At 37.4% G+C, this 23,377-nt stretch overlaps 1 protein-coding gene across 4 annotated transcripts in view; it reads right to left on the reverse strand.

The window, feature by feature from the left end:
• PDE4D (phosphodiesterase 4D) overlaps positions 1–23,377 on the reverse strand; it is a 273,758-nt gene that overhangs the window by 69,650 nt on the left and 180,731 nt on the right. For all 4 annotated transcript variants that reach the window (XM_030466913.1, XM_030466916.1, XM_030466915.1 and 1 more), the window contains 3 exons: positions 22,957–22,993; positions 18,365–18,438; positions 17,133–17,182 (listed from right to left, as the gene is read on the reverse strand). In XM_030466913.1, coding sequence (XP_030322773.1) covers positions 17,133–17,182; positions 18,365–18,438; positions 22,957–22,993 — 161 coding nt within the window. The remainder of the gene's footprint in view (positions 1–17,132; positions 17,183–18,364; positions 18,439–22,956; positions 22,994–23,377) is intronic.

The raw sequence follows: 23,377 nt of genomic DNA on the forward strand, positions 1-23,377 counted from the left end.
AAGAGATGGGACTGGCAACAGTTTCTTCACTCATGTGACCAAAGACAGGACTCAGGAAAATGGTAGGAAGCTAAACCAGGGGAGCTTTAGGTTAGGTATCAGTAAAAGGTTTTTCCCCCAGAGAGTGGTTTAGCAATGGAAGCTCCTCAGGCAAGTGGTCACAGCACCAAGTCTGCCCAAGTTCAAGAAGCATTTGGGTAACACTCTCGGGCACATGGTGTGATGCTGGGGGTGCCCTGAACAGGGGCCGAAGTTGGACTTGGTGATCCTGATGGGTCCCTTCCAACTTGGCATATTCTATTGTTCTAGCATTCTCACAGCTGTGTTGCTATTCCTCTCCGGACTACTGCACTCCCTGCAGTAGTGAGGGAAGAGACTCTCTGGGCCATCAGTACCACCACCTGACCGTTTCAGGTGTTAGAGGTTTTTTTCCAAAAAGCTACCCATCAAACGTTTTTCTTATTAAGCCTGTTTTAAATATCCACGTGCAATTATTTCAAGTGATTCAACATACAAATCAAAAAGTTAGCTTATTTCTGATGGTGATCGAGCACTTTGGTGCAGCACCCGAGCCTTACGGTTCATTTTATTCAAGGTCTGGGGAGAACGAGACGAGACCTAAGTCTCATTTTTCGGGTGAGTTTTAGTTTCTATCATCACAGCCCCTCAGCAAGCTAGATTTCCGTCCCGCCGGCACAGGCGTAAGCTCCGGGGCCGCCTCTCCGAACCAACCCCCACCTCCGGCCCGGCTGACAGCGGCCCCGGAGGGGACGGCAGCCCTCGCCACCCCCCTCCCGGCGCTGCCGCCTCCCTGACGTCAAGGGCACGCTTATAGCGCTCCCTACGCCTGCAGCCGCAGCTTCCGCAGCACCTAGGGGCTGCCGCCAAGCTGCGGAGCGGGCGGCATCCCATCATCCCCGTCCTCCTCTCCTCGACCGCCGGTGCATTGAAAGGGATTCTCGCGACGTGCTGGAGCCTCCTGCTGGCAGCGCCGCGGCTCGCCCGTCCCACCTTCTCCCGGCGCAGCGAGGCTGGGGACGAGCGCTGAGCAGTGACTTAGCACAGCCCGCGTTTCTGTCCCGCGCATGACTCCCGAGGTGACTCGGCCCCTCCGAGCACTGGATTCTCTGGCGCTAGCACGCAGGTTGTGTCGTTGGGGTACGGGGACTTAGGCGGCTGTAGGGCGGGGAAACTTCTGGAAAACAGCGGTGTGTTCCGCCCAGCAGGGCGGGGAGCTCAGCCGGCAGCCACGGAAAACATTAAAGACATTAATGGTTTTAAAAATGGGACGTCCATCTGAAGTGTCTGATCGTAAAACATTAACCTGAAAGGGCTGAGTTTTTTCCCTTTAATGCCCATTTGGCACACTCATTGTTGTTTTCCACGGTGTTAGGCATAATTACGCGGGAAGGAAAGACCCGGCACTGTACAGTTTCTTTTGGCACTCTAGGCACCGAGTTCTGAGAAGTGGCATTCCTTCTGGAGCATTTCAGCTGCATGGATTGGACACTAAATGCTCAGTGTGATGCTATGAAAACTTCGTGGAAAAGCACAGGCTGCGCGTGGCAGAAGGGAGGTCAAGGTCCGTGATGAACTAATGGAATATGCCATCAAGCTACAAGACATTGCCTTGCAGAAAACAAAAAGGACAAAGAGTACTTCAGATCCAATGAGATTAAACTCATTCCAGGACTGAGCTAATGGGAAAACTGTGGCAGTGTCAGAGAGCAATTGATCTGTAAGGCTAGTTTGGTGATGTGGAGTATAACTTAATTTACTCAGAAATCTGCAGTGTCCCAGATGTTCGCGTCATTATGGTTTGCCCCTCTGACCTTGCCAATGGCTAGTTACTCTTATCAGCTGTTCCTTCAGATGTCCCAAAGTGTCAGTTCTTGAATGCCTTCCTGCCCTGTCTTCACCCTTGCTACAGTATCACAGAATTGCCACAGTTGGAAAAGTACTCTTCAGATTGCCAAGTTCAACTGTAAACGTCCTTCCCCAGCCTTTCCCAGCTCCCCCCCCCCCAATTAAAATACATGAATCAGTATCTCTGTCACTCACTAGGGAAGGTCCTGAAGTGCCTCATCTACGCAGTTTTTAAATACTTCCAGAGACTCAACCACCTCCCTGGGCAGCCTTACTACTTTCTCATTAAAGTTTCTTCCTCAGATCTAGTGTAAAACTCCATTGGTGCAACTTTAAGCCATTCCTCTAGTCCTATCAACATTCACTTGTAAGAAGAGGCCAGAACTCACACTCACCCCTACAATTTCCTTTCAGGTAGTTTTAAAGAGCAATAAAGTCTCCCATCAACCTCCTCTAAAATAAACATTCCCAGTTCTCTCAGCCTCTCCTCACAGGACTTTTTCTCCAGACCATTCACTAGCTTTGCTTCCATTCTCTGAAATCGCTCTAGCAGCTCAGTATTCTTCTTATGGCGAGGGGCCAAAAATGAACACAGCACACAAGGTGGCAAGCACGATCACATCTCTTCTGCTGGTCACACTTTTTTGATGCAAGCCAAGTTGTTGGCTTTGGCCACCTGGGCACACTGCTGACTCATATTTAGCCTGGCATCAACCAGCACTCCCAGGTCCATTTCTGCCAGGCAGCTTTCCAGCTGCTACTCCTCAAGTCTGTAACATCTCACAGAGTTGTTGTGACCGAAGTGCAGGACCCGGCATGATCTATCCGTGACTTTATGACTTGTCTGTACATATATATACACACATGCCTGATGTATTCTAGGCATACACATACCATATATACAAAATACAGCAATTTGACTTTTACAGAATTATGACTGCTTATGTCTTTCCTTCAAAGAAAAATTCCCCTCTGAGTGAAATAAATTGGCATTATTTCAGCCCTGCTCTGAATTTGTCTTTCTACGGCTTGTCTTTTTAGAATCAAATACATGCTAACACGGTGTTTGTGATTGTATACACTCTAACTGTGCATGACATGAAGCAGTAACTCTCTGACCCACCCAAGAAGTGAGTGACAAATCACATTCAACCCTAGAAAAAAGATAAAACTCCATTACATTTAAAAAAATCTATAGTTGTTGGCCCATGCATGAATTTGGCCCAGAAAGTGGGAAATGGGACCTGGACTGGTCTGCAGAAGAAGCAAAGACTGAAGAGCTGCAAATGGTGCTAATGAGATTTTTGCACTGTTTAATTGAAATACCACCTATATATTCACAAATACTATCTTTACTTCTGTTTCGAAATGCTTTTCTTCAGATGGATGTCTATACAGATAAAGGAGTAGAAAAATGATATGGTGACTCTACTTGTTGCTTTCTTGCTCAGTAAGCATATCACTCATTTCAGATGCCCTTTTTTTTCAGTGACAAGAAATGAGTAATTTCCTCAGAATCCAATAGGACTCGAATAGGTTGATCTGCAAGAGAAATAAATAAAACTCTAGTACCATTTTCATAATCTGATAATCATTTGCTATTCCTGGTCATGGCAGCAGCTGTCTTTTGCAAGAATGGAAGAAATCACAGAACCAGAGTCTGTCCCGTATATACGTGATACCCCTTTATAAGGTCAAATGTGTTATAAACACATCCTGCTACATCAACAGGATTAAGCCACAGGTAGCCTTTGCTGAAAAATGACTGAAAAATCTGTGTCCTGATTTTCTGCAACCAGGCTTAATCTGCTCACAGACAAGTCCTTAAAGGCAGGATAAATTCCTTATTTTTTATAATTGATTGGTCTGTTGTCATCATCATTCCAGATGCAGTGATAAAAGTGCAAATAAAAAGATGTGTTAGTGAAAACAACTGCTACAACACCAAATGGCGTGTTGTGGCAGGACTACTATAATTCACACCACCTATGCAGGAGGTGAAAATCCAGTGAAAGCAAAGCTAAGAACTCAAATCTTAGCCAGGCCAAGATCCCTAATCAAATCCTTCTTGCTGAGGTTTTTGTTTAAATCCTAAACTGGACAGTCAAGCCAAGAACTGCAACTGAGATCTGAATGACATGTAACCCAGCTTTCTATACCTTAAAACACAGTAATAAAAAATTATTAGGCTTCATGCATGGTGGCCAGTGGCAAAGTATTTTAAAATAAAATAAATTAAAACCAAAAGTGGCTGAATTCTCTTTATATTGAATACCATGGTTTTAGGATCAAGTAGGACTGGAAGCTTTGAATAGTGAGAGTTATGCCAAAAGTCCATTACTATAGCCTATGATTAACTTGAGTCTCTGACACCGGGATAGTAATATTTTGCTCTTTGCTTGTGTATAGATTTTGAATGAAGTTCAGAATTTATTGTGAGATCGCTGAGTGTAAGCTTACAAAAAAACCCCCTGAAACATTCTGATTGTGTAACTCTCTAAGATGGGATAAGAATTATTTGCCTAGGATTTAGATTCCAGTGAAGATCATCAATATAACAGCAAAGCTTGCCAGAAAATAATTTACACACCATACAAAGTGCTTTTTCTCTGCACTTGAAAAAGTAAATATAATCCCAATGACTGCGACATTTATAAAGGTCTTCTGAGACCATCTGGAAAGATGATAAACTTGATTCTCCTTATCAGTGTATTTAAAAAAATAGTCATGGAATGCTTTTCTGAGTCTAATAGCAAGTTATTAGAACATTAATGAACAGGCAAATGCCACCATATATGAAGTTATTATGTACACTGTACCAGGATGGAATATCCATGTATTAAAAAGTAAAAGACCATTTTACCGTTAGAATCCAGATTAGATTTTTTAATAGGATTTGTAGCCGTAGGATATTTCCTCAAGTATAGTTTTTTTGTCTGTGTGTTATCCAACAATTAAAACTGCTAATCCATGCTCTTTGACTGAGGACTAGCCTAGAAAATCCATTCCCATTTACAACTGTGATGGATTACAGCTGTGCAAATATTTCCACAAGAGAGCCTGACATTTATTCTCAGCAACACATTTCCAAAGTATTAGTAATACTAAAGCCAGCTTTTTGCATTACACTAGTTTCTGTAATGGCAAGAAGTAGAAATAGAGGCTGTGACAGTATCATGAATAACATTTCTCTTAATGGAGAAAGGCTTTACAGAAAAATACAGTGAGCAGAACCTTTTTTCTCCCCTTTAAAGAAAAAATCCTGTTTATAGACTCAGCTAACATAACAGACTGTATGGAGAGATCAAATTTAAGAACACTGTTTCCTGAATCCTCTTTCTCTGCTAAGCAGTTTCACATGTAAAACAACTGATTAGATGTGGTGAGCTATCTTTTCTATGAAACAGTTTATGCTTTAGTTTGCTAGATCAGTGGCATAGACTAAAGCTTTTGTTAATCCTCTAGCGACAAGACACATAGCTGAGAACCAATAGAAGTAGTCTTGCACAACAGATTTGGATTTTACATATGCAATATATTTTGTTTCAAGCTATGTAATAAAGATTTGTTTCAAGCTATATAATAAAGATATGTTTCAAGCTAATGAAGCCAGGGATGTGATCAGAGCATAAACTGATATAGCTAAACCAGCTTTAATCTAATAGCCATGAAGCTGTATCCATTAGCTGGGGACTTCATGAATCCTGAAGGCTTATTCAGTGCTTAGGATGACAGGCACACTTTCCTCCTTCCTTCCTCTTGGTACCAACTTATGGTAGTGAGTGCAGGTAGATCTATGTCTTGTAGTCCTCCTCCTTTGCTGGGCTGCATTAGAATGTGCTTGGGAAGCTTTTCCCCTGTACTGAAATATTAGTGCTAGCTTCTAAATAACAACCTTGAGTTCCAAATATTTGAGGTAGTGTTAACAAATTCATTATTTTTCCTAGAATAAAGTCTATAAGGCATTTAACAATAATTATGTATTCTCTAATTGTGAAACCTTAACATCAACATAAAGCGTACTCAAGGAAAAAAAAAAAAAAAAGGAACATTCTAAGTGAGTTTATTACTGAACAGACAGAAAAAATTCTTAATAAATAACAGTTCTGAGAGAATTAATAAACTTGGAGCGATAAATATTGATTTGAGAACTATTGGTGTTCAACAGATTCATAAACTGAATCTAGTATTATAAAAGTAAATGTGTAAATGTGCTTGGGTCCAGTCCTGTTTTTACAAATTCATGTACATGATCTATTTGTCATGTCTCTCCGGGTAGTCTCTCTAGGTCTAGAATTAGTCTAGTATCTCTACAGCTACAGCTTTTGCTTTTTAAAGAGACTGTGAAGTCAAACAAAGATAATAAAGATAACAGATCATAAGTGTTTAAAGAAAAACATGAAGGCATTTAAATAGAAAAAAGGAAAAATCATAAATCAAGGCATAAGAGGCATTGATTTAAAAAAGAATGAAATAAAATGGGCATAAAGAGAAAACGGTTAAATAGGGATTTGCATTGTTTTAAAGGAGTAAAAAGAAGGAAAAAATAAATTACAAAACAGCAAACATCAATTTTTATCCAGATTCTCTGCTTTAACAGAAGTCTCTTTCACCATCTGCAACTTGCTGAACAAAAGTAAAATTACACTAAGTCTGTAATATACTCAGCAGACTGTTTCAAGATGTTTTAAGGCTTGCTGCCTTCCATATTCTATTCCAGACTAAAATGATCACACCGTTCAGATTTACTCCCTCTGTCTCTCTCTGCAATTGGATTTTTTAATGGCTGATCACCAGATGGCCACAGTATCTCACAGACATTAATAGATTTGTTGTGACAATGAGGCAAGCACTGTGAGAGAGGAAGCCATGAGAAGGTGTGATCATACAAGAAAGCTACGAACTCCATGTGTGAGTCTCAGTGCGGTGCTGTGTCTGTACAGATAGCTTCTGGAGGCAGTGCACATTGCAAAGGCTTTAGTGCTGCTGGCCATAACCATCACTGTCATGGTGCTGTGGCAGCAGAGTTTCAGGATCATGAGGTCCTGCTCATGCTTCAGAACTCCTATGTGCTCACTGAGCTCCATGCTCAGTTTGCTGCTGTTTGGACTGAACTGTCTAAGCTCTCCTCTATGGTCAGGCTTATGCCCCTGGACCTGAAAAACTTAACCTAAAGGCTGCCACACATGAAAATGTCTTTCAGATCCCCTGACTGTTTTGTCTTGCTGGAAATGTCACTCTGCATTTTGCTTGTTTTCCCCAGCGACAAGACTGAAAACTTCCCCAAACAGTTTAAAATGTTTATGTCTGAACTGAAAATTAACCTGAATTATGTCTGGTTACTGGTTTTGAATATATTAATAACTATTTATATTTATTACATTTTTAAATCAAGGTAATAAGCACTGGTAATTTTCATTAGGTTTATTTTTTACAAGATGTGAGTATTCATGACGTATATGAATTCTGTCAGCAAAAGGAAGATGAAACTATTTGCCTGAGTAAACTAAGTGTTTGGGGAATAAATGCCATTGTTCCTTTTAATTTGTAGCCCACTTTGCTTATACTATCTCTACAGAGGAGTCTGTACAGTTAAATCTTGGTCTGGACCTTTTCTGTCTAAGAATTAGATGGTTTTTTCAGCTATAATATGTGTCGGAGTCAATGAGGGGGTTGTTTTCTTCTTTATTCCAAGACATGAACTTACTGTGCTGTGCATCTGAGTTTCATGTTTGAATGTCACATCTCCTGCACTTTGATCTGTAAGTCTTTTTCACATAAATGAGAAAAAGATAGCTTATCTTTAAAATTAATCACTGTTTTTTCCATATGGAAATCCACTCTGAATAAAGTGGTTAAAGCAAAGTAAAAAGGCATTTTGGAGACATGAAAGTTGAATGTTTGCTGTTGCATTTTAAATGCTACTCAAGTAGATAAGGGAAATATGCAACTATGTGATATTTTGTGTAATTTTTATTTCCTTGTAAATATATTTTATTTAAACTCTAAACACTAAACTAAACTCTAAACTCTAAACTCTAAACACTAAGCTCTATTTCTCTGTTTACTGATTCCATTAAAAATACTTCTACTGTATGAACTCTACTGCCATATGTCTGTCTTTAGTTTTGTTTACAGTTATTCAGATTGCCACTTTGTGGGGATTAAATGATGACAGCATGATGAAAGTCAGGCCATGGGTTCATATACTTCTACACAGTTTATTTATTTGCAAATGTGGCTATTGTAAAATCTCTCTGAGATCTGTAAAATATATCGGTTTTTATTTTGCAAAAGGGATCGTGGCACTAGTAGATGTTTCCTAATCCACCAGCAGGACTGAGCTGTTAAAACTTGGAGTGAATGCCTCCAGTATTGCTTCTCAGAGAACCATCCAAACAGTTTTTAGAAATACATGTCTATCAGTACATGTAAGTATAGTAAAAAGTGGAAATACCTATTTTACAAAGACTCTTCAAAGAAACTCTTGGAAAATCTGTCCTATTTTCGAAGCCCAAATTTTATAGACAAAACACTATCTTTGGAAACTATAGTTATGAACTGACAAACAGTATAGCACACCAGGTCTTACCACAAAAAAGTATTATTTGTTGGAGCAATATTTTCTCCTTTGAACATCAGCTCTGTGTTCCACTGAGTATGTTTAGACAACAGTGTTTGTGAAACAGTTGCACCTGTCGTTGAAAGGATTCTTTGTTATTCTACTGTCTTCTCCCATTAGGACTTATCACTGCATTGTATCATAATGCAACCTGTACCTCCTAAAGAAAGAGTAAGCCAAACACAGGACTTGGTGAGATGTGGAACTCAGGGATGTATAAATATGCAAGGAGGGTAGAACTAAACCTGACTGGAGAAAAGTGTGGTAATAGACTGCAGCTTCAGGTTTTACTCAGCAAAATAAAAGCTTACAGACCTCATCATGAGAATTAGCAGGAGCAAAGAAATCATGTTTTGTTTTCTTGTTCTCATACTACATGGTGAAAACATAATTAACATGTTTACATGTATTTACAAGTAGCAGAAGCATTTGAGATCTAAGCAGTTTTAGCACCTGATTATTGCTTTCCCATGTGAAAAGCATATGCTTAGTATGTGTGACTGCTTCATTCTCTGAAAATAGTGTCTTGCCCTGCAAAGGCATTGATGGCTTTAGGACTAATTCTTGTCTGCCGGCCTCCTTTGTTTCATAGATTTTTCAGAGTTGAAGACTGAACAGGGACTAACAATGTTTAACAGCACTTTTATCTGGTATGCTGAAAAAACCCCAAACAAACAAACCTTCACAGAGTTTTGTATTTGCTTTTTCCCTTTAAGAAGTGGGATTCAAACCAATAATTGTTACAACAGCCACATTAATAATAATAATAATAATAATAATAATAATAATAATGACTTCCCCAAAAGTATGTTGATTTCTTTCCCATGAGGGTAATTACAAAGGTAATTTATTAATTTTATCTGAGCAAATTAATTTATTAATTTATTAATTTTATTAATTTATTAATTTATCAGTCAAATTAAAGACTTTGTGGAGGGACCTGCAGAACTTCCTAGTCCACAAGAGAAGAGCTGTTATTCTTGCTTTTCTCTGGGGTTGTCTGACCCTGGCCGCTGACTGCTCTGATTCACTGCTTTGTTCAGGTAGAAGGTAGGCACTACAATGAGTGAGCTCTGTGTAGCCCTTAATTTTTAAAAGGAACTCAGGAAAAGTGAATAGGCTTTACTGGACCAGTTTCCCAGTAAGTTGTTAATGGAAAAGAGATGTACTTTCAAATTTATCTTTCTCTTTAACTGGACAGAAGATAATGCAGCACTGATTGGAGATATGAGAAGCTGCATGATGTGTGAAACGAAGATGCACTCAGATGGAATCCAATAGTTGTACCAGAAGCCAAGTCTGCAGAGTTTAATTTTCTATAGACATCTGCCAATGGGCTGCATTCATAGCAGGCATGAGAAAAATGGCATAGGAAAGACTTATTTTTCTTTCTGATTCTTCTCACCTCAGTCCTACAAACCAAACCACTTTTCACTCTTTTCAGTTGTTCTGCTGTTGCTATCAATACAGTAAATGCAGCCTGAGGTCATGTCCATTTCTCAGCTACCAGTGACTGTAAGTGACACAGATGGGCTGAAATAAGTGGGAGCATATGAAGCTTGTAATCCTGTCTGTTTTTCCAGTAAAATGGACAGTTTGGGTAAAATGGTAATATAGGAGCTTATACAGATGTAACAAAATAAGGGACCAATTTAAAGGTAAGATGTGAAGATCTGGGTTGGGTTGCTTAGCAGATTGTTAATAATAAAGTTAAGATGAATAACTGAAGAAAGTTAATCATCACTGTTTAACAAACCAATCCACCTTAAAGGATAAATCTGGCATCTCCCATTCAGACAGAAAAGTTTTGCAACATTAATTAAAGGTCTACAAATGAAGGTAGGGAAAGTGTTGAGTAAGCCTTCACAGATTTATCCTGTCAATAGCAAGCTCTTCCCTAAAACAGGGAAGGGATGGCACAAATACTGTTCCCTTTAGAGGTAAGTATATGAATTGTTACATTTTCAAATGACACATTTCAAGCAAGTATATCTTCAGTGTAGCACATGACAGTGCTGCACAAACCATGACACAGAGAGCTAGTTCGTCATAGAATAGAAGCAAATATGGCCTCCATTTATGAGTATCAAATGCCCACAAACTCTATTTTGTGCAATTCATAGCAAATATCAATTTAGCTTTCGGTTAAGTCCCTCCAGCTGGTCTGTGTAGGACAGTAACCAATTAGCAATACAGATGTACTTTTCCTTAGTTAGTTTTACCTGTTCTCTTTGCCAAACAACATCACAATTTTCCAACAGATGTCCTGAAGAAAGAATTGACAGTCATCTTCAGCTTCAATGGAGTTGAACCAGACCCCCATTGCTACTGTACAAAGAGGCCTGTGTACTGGATTTTTTTTTTTAACAATCAGTAAAATTTTGCATAAATAAAGCAGATTTGGCAAACAGCACTATGTACATCAGCTACTCTTTTCAGTTAATCATTAAAAGCTTTATCTAGCGCATGATAGCTAAAAGAAGAGTTATCTCATTTACAGCCTTCTTATCCACAATAAAAACAAAATCATATTGCTTTGTGATATACCGGGCACATAATACAGTCAGTCTGAAATTTATTCATGTCTCCTGTCCATAGTAAAAAATCTATGCAGTGAACAGCCAGGGAATCAAAAAGACAGGAGTCCACTCCATAACAAGTGACCATATTTCACGGTCACTGTCACCTTCAGGGGTGAACCAGCAGCTTCTTTCCTTGCCACTGTGGATGCTTAAAGGTTGTAAGAAGTATCAGCAGTAGGAGAAAACAATAGCTGAAGAGTTGCCCTTTCATACTGGTATGTGTCACACAGAGGTTTATATAGAACAACAAGAAAATTAATTTAATTCAATTTAGTTTTATTTTATTTTTAAAATTTATTTTATTTATTATTTTTATTTTATCTTATTTTTTAGGAAGGAATAATTTCTTTATAGAGGATGGGAATGTTTGAAAAGGCTGTTATAGACACGAAAGAGTGAAAGGGTTGCACAGATGATAACTGAATTAATATCTATGCACAAAACTTTTGAAGCTTTGAATTCTACAATGTTTTTTCTGTCAAATACTTCAGTTTAATAAAAAACAAATTATTAGACTTGGGATGTGAATTTGTAAGAGGCTTTTTGCTTTTGAAGGGAGCATCTGAGTTGAATACAGGTAAGAAAGTGGTAAATACTTATTGGCAGTGACAAATATCACTTTGATATGTATGGACTATGGGTATCTAACTGGCTTTAAGAAAGAATTATAGTACTAAATGAAAGTATTTATCATAATCCCCTAGGAAGTAAACGAAGATTGATCAGCATGTCTATTCCAGTGACTTCTGTGTATGTAAAGCACTTATCATGCTTAAATTCAACCACTTAAATTCAGCCACATATAACCTGCCGTGAGTCTGCAGATACACATCTGCTAATTTCTAAAATAACAGACAGCATTTACCATGTACTGAAAGATGTTAAAATGCTACACATCTCATTCATACTTGAAAATTGTCTGTGGTATTTACCCTGAAATTAAAATAGGGGTATGGTGAGAAATAAATTTATTCAGAATATCATAGGTGTGTTGGTATAAACAAAAGAAGAACAGGACATTTACATATTTTTTAATTTTTCAGTGCACAGAGAACAAAGCCCAGCTTATCAAAGGCATCCCCCTTTAAAACTGGAGTGTCAGATTTTTCCAGTGTTTCAGAAAAGCACTCTTTACTCAATAAACTTGAACAAAGATTTCAGAATATTTTACCTTGTATCTGCCAAAAGATGGGCAGAGCAACTTACCAGAAGAATACCTCTGTGTAATAAGATAAAATATACAGTGGGAAAATTAAGTATGAATGGGAAGTTCCCATTATAAATGAAGTCCTGCTGACTAAATCTAGAGTAGTGATACAAATACCTCAATTACGTCTTGAATAAAGTGTGTTCTGTCTATCTGCCTAAATCTGTATATGAAATCCAAAGTTTGAGCATTTTTAAATATGTCACTGATATTATGAATTTTGTTAAATTCTTTACTTTTAAGCCTCTGTTTTCATAGACATTAGGATACCTTTGTTCCCATATACCCACTCCCAAGTTAGTGGCAATCACCCCAGGATTGCATGAAATGACCTCTGTAAGGCCTGCTTTTTTGTTTTTTTGTGGTTTTTTGTGCACTCTTGTTCTGATGTTTACTTTATCTCCTGCAGTGCTCTGGCAGTATCCCTCACACAGGAAAGAATAAAAAGCATTTTGAGTACTGAGAACATCTCCATGCAGTGATTACACTGTACAGTCCAGTCAAGCTCTGGAAAAGTCAGCAGGGACGTAACATTTTGCCTTCAGGCTTCTAAAAGTTTGAAGAAAATCAAGAAAGTTACTTCTTATTAGAAAGGATTTTATTCTATTTTAATTAGAGAACTGTTTTAATTAGTGAGGGATACAGTTACATAGAAAGACAGACTCAAAATAATGTTATTCCCAATGCCATGAAATGTGACTTCCTGATTTTCATCTATAACCTTAAGTTTTCCTTGTTATGTCCAGCTGCTTGTGTTTAGAAGCTTATTCTATACTAATGCAGATGTTTAGTTTACCTTTGTGTTATTTTTTTATATTTTGTGCAAATCAAGTCCAATAAAAAGCTATAAAAGCATGGAGTAGCAACCTCATAATCTTTGCAAATAGTTCATTTCTTAGCCATCATGGTTTTCTGTTTACAAGATAAAATTTTAAGGGATTTTCCTGACATTAAGCCACACTGCCTAATTTTTCTAAATGAAATTTAGATCATTATTGAAAAATTCCAATATTCTCTATCTGATGAAATAGGTTTGGGTTAGGTTTTGATGCAAAATTGTAAATAACTTCTAAAGAGTGCAATTTTTGCAATTATTATTTATTTTTTATTGAATTAATTCATTTTTTTTGTTACCTATACAAGTCTTCAGTTACAGACTCTTGGGCAATACACTTGTGATTTAAAGTGCACTCATGTAATCTGTATCTGACTCCACTGCAAAGCTATTACTATGAATTAGGTATCATGCCTATCTAGCAAATGTATATAGATGAATCACACTCTGTGTCAGTGATTTCAGGTTAACCAAGTCTTCCCAGTTAATCAGTAATTGTGATAGTATTCAGAGCCTCAGCAAATCATTCTTTTGGAGAAATTCCCCTCCTTCTGCATGCAGAATTTTTACCCATAAAAGCAACTTCTAGACTGTGTCTGCAAGTTGTCACTAGCTAATAGAGAAATTTTGAGATCTCATCTTTGTTTTAGATCTGACACGTATTAAGAAGAACTTTGTATGGTTCATTCCTAGTTCAAATTATTCTGGTTTAGAAACACAGATATTAGAAAGGAAGTAATCAAAAGCTGCTTGCTCACTTTTTTATCAGTAACAACTTCCAAGTTCAGTCTGTGAGCCACAGCTAGTTTCATATTTTTTTAAGGAAATATTATTTAGAATTCACTGACTGTGTTAAAAGAATTACTATCAACTTGAAACACCATCCATCTCACTGCCTGGAAAATATGACTCACAGTGAGAGGAAACCCTCCTCTGGTTGAAGCACACAGAACATCACACATGGAAGCACTGTACATCAAACAGTTACCCAAGGCTTGTCTCAGTCCTGGTGAAGAAATGGCACTTACATCTCCCTTTAAAGAGGATATCTAACACAAGTAACTTTGCATGTCTGCTTATTGACACTGAGAATAAAAGGAACCTGAAGAGCCTTGACAAAATAGATATCTATATACTGTATGTCTAAAGCAAAAAAAAGAAGTGCCATCTAAGAAGTTGTTTTTTACATTAACAGCTCCCATTGCCTACTGCCTAATTTGTCTGCAAAAGAAACATCCAGAATGCTATAGTCTACTTGGCTGATACTTAAGATCAAGTATGCCATTGATATTTATTAGCATCTTTCAAAACAGCTTTCCAATGGGATTCATGTGGATATAGAGTAGAATGGACTGAATTTTGATCATCTTCTACATAATTATATTGAAAATTCACCACAAATTTTAACACTTCTGCAGTAGTTCCCCTTTGCTAGAACTTTGCTTTCTGTGATCTTCCCTTTCCTCAGTTAAGAGTCCTCCCAAAGATACTTCTTCCAGGAGGCTAGGAACATAAACTTCCCACCTAAGGTGTCAATTTCTGGCTTAGCTTTGACATAGCTGAGTGATGCTGTGCCTTCCAGTCACCTAGTTTGTTACACTGGTAGTCAATTGTCACTGTGATTGCTAGCTGAGCCATCTGGATGATGGGATAGAGCTCTACCTGTCCAGTGCACTGTTCTGGATAACTGATGACATGAATTCTGAGAACAGCATGACCAGCAGGATTTCTCAGCAGGAAGGATCTGCAAAAGCTACATTTCAAACATTCTCCAAAAGAATTCTTCAAAAGTGTTTGTGGTATGTCTTCCTTCTTGGCATAGTGATATTATATTTTACTAGGATTTTATATCCCCAAAGAAAACCCCTTTGCATACTTCCGCACTTATTGTATGAAATTTGTTGCTATGGAAATATCTAAAAGAGCCTGAGAATGGGCAGATCAATACAGGCAAAGCAGAATATAGCTTCAATCTCCACTCAATAGTTGAAATTATTTGTAGTGATTTTCATGTTTTATAGTGGCTTAATATCTTTCCTGTATCATTGATGTCATCCAATGCAAACAAGCTCCAGCTCACCCAGTTCAATGCATAATTTGGGCACAGCAATTCCAGCAGCATCTCTGAGAAATAAGACTAAACTAAATCAGATTAAATTATCTTTTCTGTTCCTTGCCTTCCCCTGCTTTCTTTAAATTTCTTGTAACAGAAGCATTTTCTGGATTAATAGCAGCACTGACTGTACCATCTTCCTTCTAAACATTAAACCTTAAGATGATTTATTGCTTCTGAAATGTAGAGTGGACACTCAGTATTAACTGAATGGAAACCTTCAGACAGGGGGGAATTTAAAAAGAGAATCTTTGTATCTTCCAGCAGAGTGTGTCTTGGGTCCTGCTGTATGAGCTGCTTTCCCTGCTGGAGAAAGGAAACTGACCTTAGGCAAGCAACCATTGGAAACCATGTAAGTGAGGTTTGCTGTGTGTTCACATTCATGCATATCTTCTTTTCTGGATATCACAAATTCTTTTACTGATGGGGATTCTTCTGTGTTACAGGCCTTCTAAATAACTTGGAGCTAAATAAATGGCTCTGTTTTTCCTTATCTCTGTCTTCAGTTAAGACAACTGACTTCTGGAGGACTGTGCTGCATGACACAAATCCCAGAGTTAAAAATAGGCGTAGCATCTATCAATAACTGAAACGTGTGATGGAGAGTAATTTGAAACCAATGCCCAAAATTACCTCTTAAAGGAATACATTAACACAGGATTATAAATAGACTTGACCTACACATTTGTCTGTCTTCCCTTCCTATTTATTTAATTACCATGAATTTAAGTATGACTGGAGAACATTGTTTACTAAGGATACCCTTCTCTTCATATAATAGATGTAAAAATTTAACCTTCTGTTCCCTAAAGAGCCCTACATACAAGTGCTAAGATTATATGATGAGTTCCTGCGAGAATAATAAAACTGCCAAGACTGGGTCTCTTAGGGCTAAATATCCAGATATTGTGTGAGGCTAGATGATAAAAAAGTCAACAATGCTAACACAGTCCAGAGTCTGAAGACAGAAGCTATTGAAAATGAGAAAACCACACTTCTCAAAAGAGCTGATGTACCATTTCTTCCTTGAGTTATAAATCTGATAAAATAATGATAAAAAAGACAAAACATATTTTGAAAGCTGTGGAAACATGTTTTTTGTTTAAATGATGTATTTTCTGCTTAGTGAGCCTCTGTATACTTTCATCAAGAGGCAGAGCAAATGCTCTTCCACTCTGCAACACACCACAGAAAATGTAACTACCTGGAAAAGTACACAGTGTAAGAACGCATGGATTACCATGATGTAAAAAGCCATGAGGTCAAATAAAGGGTGTACCTATTAAGAAGTCCAAGGGCAAATTACCATAATAATAACCAAAAGTGCCTTAGGTTAAAATTTTAAAAAATGTTTATGTAATTTTTAATGCCAGTTCTGTTTTCAAGCTAATGTTTCTTTAGAAATAAGTATCTTTTGTGAAGGAATTCTGTTCCTTTTATGCACCTACAAACATCATAAAAATAGGATTTAACATGTTAATCAGAAAAGACAGTACTGAAAATTTCTCCTCATAGCCTAAGAGCTTCAAATGTTAAGACTTTGCCCTCATATAGCCACAGAACTCTATACACCAAATTAAAGAATATTACATTCCTCATACCATTCCTCATACACATGCCATAGGCACACACTGGTATATAGCAATAAAAAAAATAGTAAAGAACTCAAATTACAGCCTGGATACTAAGACAGGAATCAGAAAACTAACATGAAAGAACACCTAGAACACTAATTTGAGTCACCGCATAACTCAGATTATCTTTAATATAAATATAAAGTTATGAAACAGTCTAAGGTTATTATTATAAAATGCTATTTTCAGTGAGACTATAAACAAATAAATATTAATTTTAGAAATTTTTTTATGGTTTTACAGTGGAATTTTAGTCATATTAATTCCTCTTACCTGTTATAGTTGCTTTGTTAATAGATGGTTGGTTACACATTGGTGAACGTCTGTTAAAAAGAAAAAAACATTAACTTGATAAACTCACTGGTGTCTGAATCTTTGGACAATGTAACAGAAAATAGGTTTTCTTGGAAAATTATTTGGGGCTGGAATACCCTGGCATTACCAGAGAAAAAGTTCATTTGGAACAGGTTTTTCTTTTGTAGAAGGGAGTTAACAACTGATCTTGAAACCTCTGTGGAGACTGAGAATTACAAGAAAGGAATATTTTAGGAATTTACCAGCCTAATAATACCTAAAGTTTATACTTGTCTTGACATTTGATTTATTTACATAGTTATCACTGTTCCATACACAGCTTGGACTACCCACATTCTCTGACTTGAAATTTTATTTATTTATTTATTTGTTTGTTTGTTTTTACATAAATCCACACTATTTTTTGCATGTACATTTCACACATTATTTTGCATACACCTTTTATTTATCATATACCTTTCACGATAATCACTGAAAGGACTGACAGAGCTGTGCAGGCATGAGTGGATGACTGCAAACAGGAGCCGTGTTGAATTTACATGTTGTAACCAAGGGGGCTGGAAATAACCTTTTTGTGGCACTGCATATGCAAAAGTATCTGCAGTCTGTCTTTGGAATGTCGATTACTTTTGAGTTCTACAGATGCACATTTTGGATGAGGGAAATGGCGCCACTACAAAATTTGCTAGTGTTAGTAACATTTATGTTAACTGTGACGCTGTAACATGACTGGAGGAAGATTTTATTTATAACGTCTGATTTATAATCATGAACTTCAGTGGGTAAATATTCTCTTGCATGAGTTAATCAGAGCTCTCAGTTCAAGTCAGACAAAAGCTTACAATGAGTGTAGCTGTTTGCTCACTTTGATTCATTTGCAAGGCTCACACTCTGCCTGAATGATTATCTTTGAATGACCTTTGACACTAATATATGGCTAACTTACTGATCATCTTGTAACTTGCAAAAAACCATTCCAAGCTTATACAAGGACAGCAGTTCAAGAGCAATAAATAGGCAAGGGGACTGTTGTACTAGCTATCAAGTGTAGCATCTTTAAGAGATTAAACTCATTACTCATCCACATGTTTTATGCAGTACTGGTGACTGAAATGTACATCTAGTTGCTATTAGCTGACATTTTAGAAGGATCATTGTAAAAAGTTCAGTGGCTGAAAATTAATACTCACTTGCTTGGTGCCCGATCTTGTAAATTGGTTAATGCAGCAAAGTTATTCCGTACAGTACGCAGGCTGGCCAGCACCTGGAACAGACAAAATGGCTTGAGTCTGATTTCTGCACAGGTGAGACTGACTTACCTCTGCTCCACTACATTTAAAGAAAAAGTAAAGAACATTGAAAAAAAATGCAAAAGGTTTCCAAAGTTAGTTTGCCTGAAACCTTTGACTATTATTTAACAATAACATGTCTGTAATACAAGGGCAATAGTTAAATTCTTCTCATCATTAACAATTCATTATCTGCTTAAAGACAGACGAGGAAAGTTTTTCACAAAATGCTACTTATTTCTACAGCATGACCATAAAAGCATTCATGTTTAGCCCATTCAAGCCTAATACTTCATACATAAGAAATTATTACAGAATTAATCATTTGTGATTCAGCCCCCATAAACCTCAAAGAACAAAGGGAATAGGATTGTTTAGACTGCAAGGAAAAATGTAAGTGGATCCTTTAAGGGATGCAGCTTTTCTGGGAAGTTAGTGCAAATGGCCAGTGTAAGAGAAAGGTGTCACCTAAGCAGGTGGGAGTGAACTACTTTCTTTTCAAGACTTAATTTCATGACAGACAGCAGCAAGTGAAGGATGTAGAACAGGGCCTTCATTTTATCAAGATGGCATAGGCAATCTCTTCTCTAGGCAGCTGGATAAATGAAACCAGCAATGTACCATGTAAGGACAATAAGATGCCCACTCTGGCTAGAGAGAGGCAGTTCAGCTGATGTCAGAGAACAATGAGTTGTTTGGAACAAGTCTGGGAACAGCAAGAGGCAGCAACACTGCCTCACTTATGTGTCTTTGCAGGGGTTGCCCATTGATGTTCCTCAGCTCAGCTTTGTCTGGTTCCCTGGTGAACCTGTCCTAGGAATTAAAAAAGTGGGAATGGGAATTTGGATTCCAGAGATCTGAGTCAAGGAGGATATGAGCCTATTTCCAAAGCCCTTTAAATTTATATGTGAGGCATGAAGGGAATAGGAAACTGAGGAGAAAAGAAGGATTTAATGAAAGCTTGTAGCAGACAGAAAATATGCAGAAAATAATAGTGACAGACAGTCTTCAAGATTTTATAGGTAATTCGCAAATGATTTAAGATAATAAAAATTAAAATACTTCTGTTGTCTATTTAGATAGTATAAATTTCACTATGTTTTCCTAGAGACAAACTCATATTTTACATTCAGCATAGAATAAAAAGTTATAATTTTTATGCCTAATAATGTAAGACACACATTTTAGTGACTGCAGTCCCTTTTCAGTTCTCTTTGGTCTACCTGCCTGGTTAAGTTTATGTGTGCCAGCATGCTGGGATGGCTTGCATGTGCCACTATTATCAGAGAAACACATCTATGTGTCTCAGAACTGTCTCAGGACATAAAAAAATGTAGTCAGTTTTCCTGGCTGCAAAATCCTACTTCCTAAACCCTGCTGGACTAAAATTTGCTGTATATTCAGATGCACTGAGAAAGGTTGCTACAAGTGTAGCTAAGTGAGCCCTCGGTGAGTGAGCTCAGGTACTGCCATGCTTACTAATTCTGCCTCTGCCAGACTGCAATGAATGACTCTGTACCTGCTGTGCAGGTCTAATTTTCAGTAAGGTTAGTAGGCTGGACATGAACTTTGTTGAGGTATGTGTTGAATCTGAAATAATAGGACATTTAGTATCAGGGCTACTGGTAAAAGACATGTGCAGAGCTGCAAGGTTCCTCAGGGCCAGTTATGAGTGGAAGCTACTGAGCCTTGCTGGACCCATTCTCAGGTACCTGAAAATCTGTGAGGAAGTCTTTCTACCACTCACCCCTATGCATATTGACCAGATGTTCCCAAGTGTCCCAAAATATTATTCATTTGTCCTTTTTCAGAAAGCAGGTACTCTGCTGGTTGTCTTCTATGCCCTTCTTTATGTTCTTCTAGCAGATGAGATAACTGTTTTGTAGGTCCAGGGGTGAATGTCCAGTATCTGCCCAATATCCCATCTGCTTTAGCATACAAGGACATAATGGGCAGTTTCTACAACTTCAAGGCATCCCAACAGAGAAAACAATGAATTTAAAAATGTCAACAAGAACTCTGGCCATTGGCAACAACTTGTTCTGTTGTATAAAGGTATTCATAAGTCAATTATGAGTACATAAAACAATCTTTTAACTTCTCATTATAATGTGCTTTAGCAGCACCTTCTCTTTCCCAAGAGATTCCAGTTGTGTTTAATGTTTCTACAGCTTGATTTGTAAGCAAAAAAGCAACCAGTCTCCTGCAAACCTTCTTAGGTTTAAACCCTCAGTAAAAATTATTATTTTCAAAATTTTTATATAAAAACAATAAAAAGCAAACTTGAAAAATTAAATTTTTTTTCATAATAAAAAAATACAGAAATGGTCCTTGAATTTCAAGTCTGTCAAATTATTCTATTTTGAAAGTGAAATTCTATAAATAATTAAGCTAAAGCAATTGCTCTATATTACTAAATAGGTGAGTGAACTAACAATACCCTTGTGATAGAAATTTTATTTCAGCTTACAAAATTCTATTCTGGTAAAAACAGTAAATTATCTTGTCCTGGGGCCAGATTCTTTGTAGGGAACACAACATGCCACCTTGCCTCCAGTTAACAAATTCAACGCATCGTGATGTGTTGAATACTATCTGAAATACTAAAACTGGAATTATTACTACTAGGTGGCTCATCATGACATTAAATAAGCCTCCTGATCAATTGCAGAAAATACCTAATGATTTGAAATAACTGAAACATGTGCTTCACGTGCCCTGTTCTTCTGCCACCAGGCAGCCTCAAATTGATTAAAATGGTGCTTTGGCTGCTTGCAACACAAAAATGCATCTGCATGATTAAATATGACCATAGAAAGACATTAAAAGGGTGTTTTGTACAATGTTTAGATGTTATACTGGCATGTGGGATCCCATTGCTGAAGTCTCAAGTGATGCCTTACTATTGTTAATACAATGAGTCCTGTGCTTAGATGCAGATGCAATCTGTGAGTATGCCACACTAGGAGATGGGATTTTACCTATTCAAATCATTTTTAGATAAGGGTTACATTTTTCCCAACATATTGATCAGATGTCACTTCCCTTCTTAGTAACTGTCTCAACTGCAGCTCAATTGCCTCTGTACCAGGGGATGTGATGTGATAATTCACCCTGTGAGTGCTCTTTCTCATGTTCAATGAAAATGAAAATAGGTTGATTTAAACTGCTCCTAACAGGGTTTTTCACCAAAATACTAAAAGGTCTCAGATAATCAATTATGGCACCTTGTTGCAAACATTCAGCTGCTTCTGCTCTTACGTCTGAAGTACATCCATCAGTGCCAACAACAAAACCACCCTTAAAACAAATAGGGGTGTTTTATCCCAGGAAAAACATATCCATGAAAGACTTGTAATAGTTACTGTTTTTCTAGGTATACTACAACGTGTTTTAACAAAAATTAGGATGACAATGAACATTAGTTCAACTACAGTAAATATCACTGGATTGCCTGACTACCTTGCAATTTGCTTTTTTTATTTAAAAAAAAGTGTTTTTTCTTTTTTTTTCCTTGCTTTTCCAGTAATTTCTTCTTTCCCACTGTTGTTGAAGTACATTTACCACTTCAGAGGTCTTAAAGGATTCTAGGAAAAGTCCCTGCCTTAATCTCTTCTCTGCTAATAAAATACGAACATATTCCTTATATTAAGGATTTATCAGCCAGTGTCTTATAAACACTGTATCTGTTTATGATAGAATATATAAGAACTGAATTAATGAATAATAACTGCTTTAACAGCTGATCATTAGACAAAATCTATCTATCTACTCAGACTGAAGTTGGACAACTTCTTAGAGATGGCTGCATGACTCAGCCTTTCTCTTCCCATTCACCTTTAATCACACTCAAATTCCAGCTTTTTTTCCCCTTCCTGTAGTTACACTGAATTAATTGTCTTTCCTGTCTATTACAGGGTAAAACCTACTAGCATTAGTTCAAAGAGTATCAACGTTAACCCTTCATACACAAGACAGCTCTACTGCTAAATATTGCAGTCTTTTGATCTAAATTATATCACATTTTGAGCTAATATTTTAGAAAACAGAATATGAATGGAAAAAGTAAAAAAAATAGAGATGGTTCTGTAAAGAATCATAAGTATTCTGAATAGAAGTTATCTTGAATAAACAAATTACCATTTACTCAATGCATAGAAGACGTTCAAAGGGAGAAATTGTAATTATAAAAAGCAGGAGAATAACAGAGAGCACAGATTTCATGTGTTCATCATGACTGTCTGCTTCAGTATTTGAAAAGAGGTCAAGGGTATTTGTCATGTTGCACTTCAACTTTTCAGATAATCAAAAAGCATTTAAAAATAGATACAGATATAGATACAGATAACAGAATGGGAGGTTCATACATTTCTGTTTAGACAGTTTTTTAGCTGTTTCAAGCAAACATACCTCATGGTATTAACAACAGACAACAACTGGTTTGGCCTTTAAATTGCAAGAAGGTGTGAGAAACATGGGAAAATTCTGCCTACCTGAGCAAATGGTGTCACAATCAAGTCATCTCCGTGTCTGAAAAAATGAGCATAGTGTTAAGTTAGGTATTACTAAAAATATTTCACTGCTTTAACAGATTGAAGAACAGGTTTTACAATGCACTGTGGGTAACTCCAGTTATATTCTTCAGCAGTTATTATATACCAGTGATTTACGTATTCTCTGAAAAGTAAATATTGACTTAGTTATTGTCCAGTTGCCTGGCATGTCAATGGTATGGCTGATGAGCCTGCTGGTTTCTGTGCTCCAGTTGGGCAGGTGACCATCTGCCCAGGACCATTCTTCAAAGACTTCATCCCAACAGATGGAGGTGAAAACACCAAAGGCCCATTGAGGACTACAAGCTGGTTGTGAGCACTGGAGCTGGTTGGAGCACTGGGTGAGTGGCTTCTGGTGGCT

The sequence above is a fragment of the Calypte anna genome, chromosome Z (genome assembly GCF_003957555.1).
Source record: "Calypte anna isolate BGI_N300 chromosome Z, bCalAnn1_v1.p, whole genome shotgun sequence".
NCBI classification, from domain to species: Eukaryota; Metazoa; Chordata; class Aves; order Apodiformes; family Trochilidae; genus Calypte; species Calypte anna.